General features: G+C 39.9%; 1 protein-coding gene across 6 annotated transcripts; it reads right to left on the bottom strand.

Moving 5' to 3' along the window:
• Positions 1-440: 440 nt before the first annotated feature.
• C5H5orf24 (chromosome 5 C5orf24 homolog) lies at positions 441-10674 on the bottom strand. 6 transcript variants are annotated; one of them, XR_006735065.1, is made up of 4 exons: positions 10411-10674; positions 2764-4993; positions 1587-1638; positions 441-655 (listed from the first exon to the last, which is right to left on the bottom strand). XR_006735065.1 is itself a non-coding variant. In XM_045550825.1 (4 exons), the coding sequence occupies exons 2-3, from the start codon at positions 4988-4990 to the stop codon at positions 2797-2799; spliced, it is 468 nt and encodes a 155-aa protein (XP_045406781.1). In that variant the 5' UTR covers positions 4991-4993; positions 10411-10674; the 3' UTR covers positions 441-1638; positions 2764-2796. The 6 variants fall into 6 exon arrangements, 3 of the variants coding, with proteins under 3 accessions (XP_045406781.1, XP_045406780.1, XP_045406779.1); XM_045550825.1 differs by having other exon boundaries at positions 441-1638; positions 2764-2837; positions 4564-4993; XR_006735063.1 differs by having other exon boundaries at positions 1587-4993.
• Positions 10675-11613: the final 939 nt, after the last annotated feature.

Here is an 11613-nt window from a genome sequence, read left to right as displayed (position 1 = left end):
GAGGCGTTTGAGGTTGCTGTGAGCTATGATGACACCACTGTACTCTAGCTGTGGCATCAAGAGTGAGACTCTGTCTCCCTCTCCCTCCCAAAAAAAAGTTAAATAAAATGAGCCACGTTGAATATCTGAATTTTTTTAAACCAAAGGATCAATCATGTTTCAATTTAAATATAAGCCTGTTAGCAGAACTATTTGCCTGATGTATCTTAATGACAGGAAGAAAACGCAAAGGAAACTAGGTCCATTTGTAAGGATTTTAAGTTACAAATATATAAATACACTATTCTAAGGAAAATAAATAATAAATAAAAAAGTAAAGAGGGACAGATTTCAGAAAGCAAAATAGTAAGAAATATACAAGATCCGCAGTCATGAAGTTTAGCATTTACCATTTCTCTACTTGAAAAATACCATACTAAAAAATAAAGTAGGAAACATAGTTGATTTTAAAGTAATGACTTTATTAATAAATATACATCCATATGATGATGTAGATACAAATCATGAACACTACTCCATTCCCATACACATAATTGCACACGAGTAGCTCAAGTTCATGAACATAAAAACAAATACAGTATCTATTCAGACTTTTTACAGCAGAGGACAGCGTGCTTATTATCAGTTAATTGGTAATTATTTTCTCCAAAATTATCTGTGAAAAAAGGAAATTGTGAAAACTCAAAGAATCAAAATGGTCTGATTACTTTAAATCACACACTTGATTAACTACAGCATTAAATTTCCAAAAATTAAATACATTATATGTGAGAGCAGAGACTTATCTACTTGGGGAGAGGAGGGAGAAAAAGCAAAGGAAAGATTTAGATACATCCTAGAGTTTAATAGCATATAGTTAAGCTATAATAAAAACAAAAGCAGAATAGCCTCAAAATTTTTTATGTCCAAGGGAAAAAATGTTTTGAACTGTTGTAATTTGTTATATTTTTATTATAAAGAGATCATAAAATTTTACGGCATATAGAGACAATGACTGACAGAGTAGCAGTTATCATCAATATCCCCTGAATTGTTCTTTTAAAGCTTCTTAGAATATATAGGAGAAGTTTAATTTTTTTTTCTTTAGCTCATACACTGCTTTATTCTTACGCTGAATGGATCACCCTTAACCCAATAAATGGATCCAAATTTTTTTTTTCCTCCTTAACTCAAAGAAACTCCATTCTCATTTCATGAAAATATACATGTAAATTCACACGAACATCAATTTGGAATGAATGTTACTTTGACAGATGGCTCATTTAAAAAGTAAATTAAAAATATAAAGAATTTTTAGTCTAATTTAAACACTGATTTAAAAAATGTCCCCAAGTATTAAAAATTAAACCAGATACTACTTATTTTCTTCCAATACATTGTGCCAGTATATTTTTTTAATATCCAGTGCAAAACTCCAAAGATAGTATCAAAATCATCCCATACTAAAGATTAGTTATGCAAGGTTATATGTGTCAAAAAATGAAAATTTCATCTGTATATTAGCTTCTTATTTGTTAACATGATCACAATAATAAATAAGGCATGTTAAAATATTTTTTAAGGAAAAAAAAGTAAAGCAAACTTACTTGAATAGCAGATCATTTTCTGACCAACAGTTTTAATATAGAATAGTGAAACCTATTTTGTGAAGAACAGAATTACATAGTATAAAATTAGCAATTTACCTTCAAGGAACAATCATACAGTGGGGGGAAAAGGCCAGTTTTCCCCAACTGATTAAAGTATAGGCAACTGTTTAACATGCTATTTCAGTGTTTATCATGACAAGAGACAGTGTTACAAAAGATGCACAATAGTCTTTAGATTATATAGAAGTAAAAATATTTCATTATTTTAAGACTTCATTCATGTAATTACTTAGATGTCTTTCTCTTCAGCATGGCACCAGTAAACTGTTCACAAGGAGAAAAGTAAGTGGAATCAGGAGATGCTCACCAGTGTACAGATCTAAAATTCCAGGTAACTGCTTACATGAGCAGTAAATTCAGCTTTCTAAATGATGTTATCCATTCACAACGGTACCCTTTCACCCCCTTTTTTCCTGGGACATAGCTCCTGATAATAAACACTGTGATGAACGTGCCTCCTTTAGATGATTTCACCATTTCATAAACATGTATACAAAATTCATTATACAATAATACACCTGTTTTATCTTCTGACACACAGCACAGCACCACTGAGTAGATGTGCTGGAGGGTGGGGGAAGGGGAATTAATGTATGAAAGGGCAGGGGAGAAAGACGAGGGTATATATAACAAAATCGGGAATGAAAATAAACTGAAAAGGCAATGTCAAATGGACTTAATATAAAACACAACATGCAACCAAATCCTTGACAATGCTGTATATTATTCTACGGTAAAACATTTTATTAAACAACTTTCTTTAGGAACTGGCTTGAAAAAGGATTTCTAAGAAGCCAACTGCTGAACATCATCTTGAGAAACAGCTAAATGACAGATACATAAGAAAAGTAAATAATGAACACATGAATAAAGATGCAAGCATTTGTGTGTGTCAGAAGTTATACTGTTCTGAGTAAATTATTAAAAGTTTTATATTTTAAGCTTCTGTAAGAAGAAGCTCTTGTAGCAATTTAGCTGCCAGAATTATTACATCTGATTTTATGTAGTCATCCAACATCTTTCTCTACAGTCTGTGCAAAGCTAGTATTGTTGAGGTCACTGTCTTAGACGCCAGTGCACACATAGTCCCCACACACAATGCAACACCTCTTACTGTAAAGAGCAGCACAAAGTCCAGCTCATTGTGTCAGGCATCACTGGAACACCTGAAGGCTTGCTGCTTTTTTCCTGATAAAAAAGGTACGAAACATGACATCCATTTGCAATCAGAGTTTGCATTAACTGAGAGCAAGCCCAAACAACACAATATGTGCCCTTTTAAAATTTTAATTATTTTAAAAGTTTTTGGGTCCTGCAAATCTACATTTTAATCTCAAAGGCATTTAAAATCCGCAAGTACAAACATTGTAACTTTAATTTAAAGTTCAGTGGAATTTTTTCAAGTCTGAAGTTTATTTATAGTACTTCGTTTAAAACAAACAGAATAAATAAAATGTATATTAACAAGGAATATTACTTTCAGAAAGGAAAGAAGAGAGATTTCCCTCTGTCCATATTATACATAGCTACCCAATACTTTTTTTTTTTTTTCCTTTTCTACCTTGCTTTTAAAGCTAACATTATTAGGGGAAAAAAATTTTCTTTTGGATGAAGTGGTCTCACTAGAGCCATAATAAGATTTTAATTAAACTAACCAATATATTTTTTTACATGTTTCATGCATAGATGGATTCCTATATATTTCTTAATATTTGGGTTCTGATGGTCAGGAAACTGCACTCTGTTTATACCAGTTTTACAGTCTACCATTAAATCTGTGTCCTTTGGTAGATATAAACCTGAAAACACAGTAAGTGCTAATGCAATGGAACAATTTCTCAGAAAAACTAAAAACATTTCAAATAAATGAGCAACGTTAACAAATGTTTTAAAACATAATTTTAAAACTCATTAATTACATGAAAGGGAAAATATAGTGACGATAGCTACATGCAGACCTTGAGAATGTTTAGTTTTCTATATGAAATATACTATTCTCAAAATGCACTGTATTTCGCCAAAAATGTAATGTGCAGCTTTTAGAAAATAGTTTAAATTTTTTGTAAATATGAATTGTTTGTAGTGTTTGGTATATATGCTTTTAGGCAATTAAAAAAATACACAACCTATCACTGCTCAAAGACAAACACTAAAGAATTATTTTAGGAATAATGGTTAAATCAATTAATGCCATATAGATCAATAAATAAGCTGCTTAAACCTAGAACATTAAAAATAGGTTTCTTATCACCTGAAGTCTATGCAAATGCAAAAGCATACAAATATCTGTGTCCTATCTCTGAATGTTGCAACTCACACAGCCATTACCTCAAGTAATCCTGAATCATTAGTTTTTTTTGTCCTATCAGTTAAAAATACCTTAGATGCTATCTTTATCATATTGTAGATTTACTTCACAAACTAATAGGTATAATGGTTTCGGTTGCTTAGCACATAAAGCATCTATTTATTTAATAGAATGGCCCAAAAGTAGTAATGAAATATGAGACATGATCATAATTCTAAAGGAAAAGCAAAAATAACTTCATTAGGTGTTACACTTGAACCTATGTACAAATGTAATGCCACTGCTCATGCCCTGAGTGCATCTGTCAGCATATGGCAGCTTCTGAGCAAAAGCAGGAAAGAAAATCAAACAGGAAAACAAATTTGGAAAGCCCAGGCCATAAAGTTACGTATGTCAAAATAAAACCAAGAAGCTTTGGGATTATTCACAATCTTCCTTCCAAATCTGGCCTTCTTTCCTGCCCCACTCACTCACTGGGTGGCTTGACTTCACTGCCGGTTTCCTCCACCCCGTGAACTGCTCTGCCGTGCATCATGGGATAAGGAAAAGCAGCAGTGCCACAGCCATAACCAAGATCGGCAAGACGGGATAGAGCTTTAATGCTACCTGGAGGTCTCCCTGGGCTGACTTTGTATCCTGCAGCTTTAGTAGTGCCCAAAGGTCTGCCTGGACTTGTCTTAAATCCAGCCGCTTTGGTGGTTCCCAGGGGTCGGCCTGTGCTGGTCCGGTATCCTGCTGATTTGGTGGTTCCTGAAGGCCGGCCACGCTTACCAGATCGGTTGAGATTTTTCTTTTTCTTAAGTTCATCTTTTATCTCTATGCTTCTGCCACTAGTAGTCTGCAAGTGTGTTTCATTTAATGGGTCTTGCCTCTGACAAACCATTGGTTTGTGGCTGACTGTGTGGCTGTATTTGCTTTGCTGGGAGGAATAGATATCAAACTGATCAGCAGCTCTCATGGCATCTTCGTTGAGGCAGGAAGGCTTGCCAGGCCCACAGAAAGCTGGATTACTGCTGGCAACAGGATGCATCATTTTCTACCAAAAATAAAAGACAAATATGTATAAATACGCACACACAAATATGTATCTGTATGGTAGCATTCAGTGGGAACATAGTCTGTCTTCCAACAACTATGCAGACTACCTAAAATTAGGCTGACAGGCAGGACTCCAGACCACTTATAAATAAACACACATCAGCAGATTCAAAGATACTTGTTTTTCTCAATTTAATCATGGATAGGGACAAACATCATACAAGATAACTCAATTTATAATACTGATGTAGTAGCCATAAACGTTCTCTGATTAGGAACTGGAAAAGTATTTAAGTAGAAAACAAATGTTACATTTTATAGGCTTTTCTCTTCTAGATTACTAAACTCCAAAAGAATAACAGTAAAGGTGGTCGGGCACGGTGGCTCACGCCTGTAATCCTAGCACTCTGGGAGGCCAAGGCAGGAGGATCACTTAAGGTCAGGAGTTCAAGACCAGCCTAAGCAAGATCGAGACCCCATTTCTACTAAAAATAGTAGAAATTAGCCAGGCAACTAAAAATGGAAATAAAAAATTAGCCAGGCATGGTGGCGAGCTCCTGTAGTCCCAGCTTCTCAGGAGGCTGAGGCAGGAGGATCGCTTGAGCCCAGGAGCTTGAGGTTGCTGTGAGCTATGCTGATGCCACGGCACTCTACCCAGGGTAACTGAGTGAGACTCTGTCCCCAAAAAAAAAAAACCAAACAGTAAAGGTAAGAACTCTTAACATGATTCTTTTTTTTTTTTTTTTTTTGAGACAGTCTCACTCTGTTGCCTGGGCTAGAGTGAGAGCCATGGCGTCAGCCTACCTCACAGCAACCTCAAACTCCTGGGCTCAAGCAATCCTCCTGCCTCAGCCTCCTGAGTAGCCGGGACTACAGGCATCTGCCACCATGCCCGGCTAATTTTTTCTATATATATTTTTAGCTGTCCATATAATTTCTTTCTATTTTTAGTAGAGGCGGGGTCTCACACTTGCTCAGGCTGGTCTCGAACTCCTGAGCTCAAACGATTCGCCCGCCTCGGCCTCCCAGAGTGCTAGGATTACAGGCGTGAGCCACTGCGCCCGGCCAACACGATTCTTTTTATTCAGTTTGCCTAATGTTCTTAGAATGCCTTCCATTGGCCTTTTATTATATTTTCCACATGTTTACTTCTGACCTGATAACAGATGCCACAAGATGGACACTCCATCATTATTATTAACTTATTATTTATACAGAAACCTGAGTGTATGTTGCACTTTACAAAAGACAGAATGTGCCAAGCAAAGAATACAATCTCTTGGCCCAAAGTACCGACTCCCTTCAAACATACTCTTATCCAAACAGAAGACAGTACTAGTACAAAGGGTAAACAAAGGCTTCCATTAGCTAAAATGAGTGAATATCTATACAGTTAAGACTTATACTATAAAAATATAGGTAATATCATAATAAAATATCTCCTATTTTGAAGGAATGGTATCAAGACAAAAATGTACAACACTGCTTTCTCCCTTGATCATAAATATGGTGTGGATTTTCTTCCCTTAGAGGAGTCCTGTGATTATTAAAGAACAGTCCCAGCTGGGCGAGGTGGTACATGCCTGCAGTATCAGCTACTTGGGAAGCTAAAGTAGAATGATCGCTTGAGCCCAGAAGTTCAAGTCCAGCCTGAACAACAGCAGGAAAAAAAAGTCCAAAGTCTTTGTTTTGTCTATGAGGACATCCTGTGATTTTTTTAAATAAAGAATTTATTAAAATCACCACCACAACAAGCCAGCCACATCATTTAGGCACATAGGAAAGAGTTTTATAGAGTCTACAGTATTACGCAGCATTGAGGCAAGAAAGATAAAGACACGGGTTCCAATTCAGATTTCGAAAAAGAATCACAAATGTATATTAAGATCTAGCTCAAAGTCATTAGGAAACGTTTGCTTGTACACGTCATACATGTACAAGTGTACCAAGACCTGAGTTATGAAAATAGGTACTCCCAGAGGCCACGAACAGGTAATAATATGAGCCAAACCACTGAAAATTTACTTCAATTTATACAGGAAAAGGAAAGAGAAATTGGAATAAAGTCATAGGATCAAATTCTGTTAAACTACTAAATATTTGCTGAGACTCAACAGATAAAGAGCTGCTGGCCAGCTGGCTTAAAATCTCAACTTGAAGGAAAAATATCTACAATGAGAAGCTACTTCTTTACAGCAGCAGCTTTTTAGACTTGAGAACATAAAACAAGGCTGGGCTAAACACAAATAGTAAAAGGAATAATTTTTCATTCATTCCCCAAGGAGAGAAGAGATCTAGGAGAACTAGGTTATTCATTATCACTTCACTAGCTCAAATTCTAATTTCAGATGAGAGAAAAGGAGAGACCCTCAAAATGAGTTCCAAATATAATATTAGCTAAAAGTTAACAGTTTTTGAGCATTTTATATGTGCCAGGCAATAAGCTTGGTGCTTTGCACATTATTTGATTTAATCCTCAGTACAAGCCTATGAGGAATATACTATTATTAGCTCTATTTTACAGAAACAGAGGCAAAGACTTTAAGCAATGTGCCAGGGACACACATTAGGAAACAGTAAAGCCAAATATGAATTTTGATAGTCCAACTTCAGAACCAACAATTGACAGTAGAGCATACAGCTACAGGGTTTTTCAACAGCAGCACTGTCATTTGGGTTAGATAATTCTTTGTTGTGGGGGGCTGTCCTGTGCATTGTAGTATGTTTAGCAACATCCTAGGCCGCTACCCACTAGATGTCAGTAGCAACAACTCTCTCCCTCCCCCAAAATTTGTGACAACATAAAATTTCTCCAGACATTGCCAAATGTTCCCTGGGGGCAAAATCCACCCCTCACCATGAGAATCACTCAGCTATACTAAAATGAAAACACAAGACCCAACTTAAAACATTCCCACTTAAGTTTTTATTCACTCTAGTCCCTACCTCACCAAATATCCACAAAATCTGTCTGCTGGTAACATCTACAAAGTCAAATAGATTTGTTTTCCAAATTGAAGAAAAGCCAGTGCTGGAATCTGTGAAGGGAACAACCACCTTCTTCTCCCCTTCAAGTTATAAACCAATTGAGAAATATACACAGGAATTAGACAGGAATCAAAATACTAGTCTATTGCCAATAAAGTTGGACTAGAGACCACATGCAAATACAAGGAGAAATACACACAGACCTGGGAGAAGATTTTAAGAGAAAAAGTAAACCCTTTTTCAGTATTATTACTCAGAAATCATCCTGCTGGAAAGCTCTAATAAAAAGAGGTACAGAGGTACAATTCTCTTCCACAGGTAGGACTGCCAGTGAAGGGAGAAAATACTTCTTCCTACAATCTGTTCCAATGTTTCATAGTTCATGCCTTTTCAATTCCTATCACTAGTCTTACCAACACCTTCCCTCTGGGCCTTACCTCCCCTACTTCATTTTCTCTTAATGTATCAGAACATTCACAATCTGTCAGCACTCAGGATATACAGTCTCAGCTTACATCACCTCAGCCTTTAAAAGGCAAAATGCGACCACATATCCTTTACCAACCCACACTGAAAAAAACATGCCATTAAAAAATTAGACCAGCAATTAAAAAAAAAAAAAACCATCCATCTCCAATTTCTTTAATCCTCTCAAGGAATTTATGTCTTTGGTTTGTATTATATAATATAGTTTTGATGCAGCTCACACTCACTGAGGGCCAACTCCAGGCAAAACACTGTTCTAAGAACCAGGACACAAAATAGTCAAGAGTAAAGGTGATTATTCTAATGGAAAGACAAGACACCGACTTAAGGACTTAAAGTGTAGATCTTCTATATATTCTATATCTTCCCTCCCTGCTACTGCCAAGAAATCAGTACAGCATTCTGCTTCCTCAATAATCAATTAACAAACTGGACAAGAAATTTACTATGACAATTACTCGTACAAACAATTAGCTAAAAAAGGAAACAGAGCTAAAAATCAATGCCTTCCTACTTTCAGACTCCAACCTTATCAAGATGGGAATCAGCACTATTAGATTCTTATGTGCACAACCATCACATATGTATTTATATGCAAGATATATGTGTTTATATGAAGTATGTGCATAGATAAGCTTAACCCTACACTGCATAATGGCTCCCTCCTCCCACTTCAGGGCTAACAATTCTTGAAAGGCTCTTCCCACACAGAGTTCACGGATAGTACGCAGGCCACATTTCTTAAGAGTGTCAGAATGAATACATTTCTAGAAAGTCTGGACGGAATCTAAGCCAAGAGTTAGTTACAAAACAGACTGTGGAGACCGACAAAGGTTAAGGATCATCTTTTAAAATGGTTCACTGAATCTAAGGGAATCAACTAAGAGCTTCTATATATTGTGACTGTTATTATTAGTAAATTTCTGAAGCATAAGCTAAAACTTGCCATCCCTGAAGTTGTTTTACTGTGTGTGTCTAACTCCTAAAGTTTTACCCCTAAAGAGAGCCGTTCTTAGAAGAACAATTCCCTTCCCTTCTCTTGAATGTGGCGGTCTTTACTAACAACATAAGGAACTACAACTATTTTTAGTAACTTCACTAAGCATTCATGAAGCTTTCTAAACGTGGAGAAAACCCTCCTTTCAAGAAACCCAAGTTCTGTTCCTCTCCAAAGATCAAACATCACATACTGCTCCGAGGTTTTATTTCGGGTCACTTGCTAACAATTATACATAATCCTAGACGATTTTATAATTCTAAATGGTTCATTTGCGACTCACCTCAATCACTCGGGAAGTCTATTCGGCAAAGGCCAATAGCTATGCACTCCGCTCCACCACGGGAAGTTTTGATACCAGGACTGGACATAAATAACTGCCGCCTTTGTCTTCTTTCTACTCCTTAATTGTGCCCCACGGCGCAGTTTCCCGGTGCCAGAAGCTCTTATTAGACTCAGGCGTTTAAAAACGTATTACCTGTTGTGTGCCCGAAAGGTGGCCACTGACGGGTTGGCAGTAACCAGTCTGCAGGGGAGGCTCGCCGTGCTAGGGAAGCGCCGTGTACCCCCGACGGCAAAATGCACAGGCCGCCGGCCGTCCTCCCAGTTCCGCAAGCCCGCGGGCCGCTCCGTGCAGGCGCCGGCGGGGAACCCGTGGCAGGCTCTTATTGCAAGGGGGGCGAAAGGACCTCGGACTCTGACCTCTCCAAGAAAAGGAAGCCTGACCCCTCCCCACGGCCGCAGGAGGAATCTGGCCCGCAATGGCTCCGCACCCAGGGGAGAGCGGGCTGCGTCCGGGCCCTTCTCGCTCCGGGCTAGGCCGGGCCCCTCCGCAGCCGCGGGTGGGAAGCGCCTCCGCTCCGGCCGGCCAGGCGCTCGTGCTCGGCCCCGGCCCGCCGCGCCTGCCCGCTCCCCGCCGCTGACAGCCCCGCGCGCCCACCTACCTCAGCCGCTCGTCGTCCGGCCCCTCAGCGCGCCCAGGGGCTTCCCATCGGCCGGGATCCTCACGCTGGCGCCGCTCCCTGTCCAGCCCGCCGCCTCCGCCCGGCGCAGAGACAAGTCCCAGGCAGACGGTCAGGCGGCGAGGCCGGCGGCGAGGCCGACGCTGGCTCCCAGCTCCGGCCGCGGCCCCCGCGCACCGTCCAGCCCCGGACGCAGAAGGAAGAGGCCGCTACAGCGCCGGAGTGCGAGAGGCGCCGTGCGCGCGCTCGCCGGGGCCGCGCGCTCGCACGCACACGCACGCACACGCACGCACACTCGCCTCGCGAGAACCGGCCTCCCGCCGCGACCGCTCGCCATCCTGGGGAGGGAGCCCGGTGGCCGCGCCGCGCTCGCGCTCGGGACCGGCTGCCGGCCGGGCTGAGGCCCGAGTTGCTCGGATTGTGGTTTGGACCCTCCGCAGTAGCTGGGTTGGAGGGACCCACCGAAAGGAGAATTAATAATTTCCTTACGTGTATTCTTTTCATCCCAATTCTGTGCTGTCTGAACAACTACGGACCACATTTCTCAGATTACAGGACTAATAATTGGCGGCCAGGACTTAGACCTAGCAGCCTTTTCCCAAGACTGTTTTAATCGCTTTTGGCAAAAACATTATTAATGCCTCATTGTGCTAGGTGCTGCCCAAAGCATGCGCAGGGGACTCAGCCTCTGCTCTTTAGTTTCATACGGAGGAGTAGGGTGAGATCCCACCTGCAAACACAAAGGAATATTTAAATATTTAGGGAGTTGGGACTCTCAGGTCTAGAATCATGTGATAATCAAAAGCCTCATTTTGTGGGACACCGTGATCCGTAATCATAAGAGATCTGTGATCTCTTAGAATTGCCGTATTCTTCATTCCACCATCACAGGAAAGGATGAGACGAGCAGTTTGCTTACAACTGCTCCTGTTAGGTATTTATAGTGAGATTTCTGGCACATCAGTCAGCCCATACAAACCCACTTAGAAGAAGGGATTTGTTTCCTCACTCCCTCCTGTGAATTTCTGGATGTCAGAAAGGAGAGGATCCAGAATTAGGGCAGCTACTGAGAGAAAGACACTTCATTAAGCAGTGGGAAGAGACTAGAGGAGGGTGCTTGTCCTTTCCCCCTTATGCGAGGAAAGCAAATAGCAAATAGAGGAGACAGTTCATAGTACTGAGTTC

Source organism: Lemur catta, chromosome 5 (genome assembly GCF_020740605.2).
Source record: "Lemur catta isolate mLemCat1 chromosome 5, mLemCat1.pri, whole genome shotgun sequence".
In the NCBI taxonomy this organism is placed as follows: Eukaryota; Metazoa; Chordata; class Mammalia; order Primates; family Lemuridae; genus Lemur; species Lemur catta.
This window is presented reverse-complemented; position numbering and strand designations above follow the sequence as displayed.

What these genes read in the sequence shown, in the direction of transcription:
- C5H5orf24 (XM_045550823.1), bottom strand. Translation starts at nt 4,990, where the DNA reads ATGATGCATCCTGTTGCCAGCAGTAATCCAGCTTTCTGTGGGCCTGGC.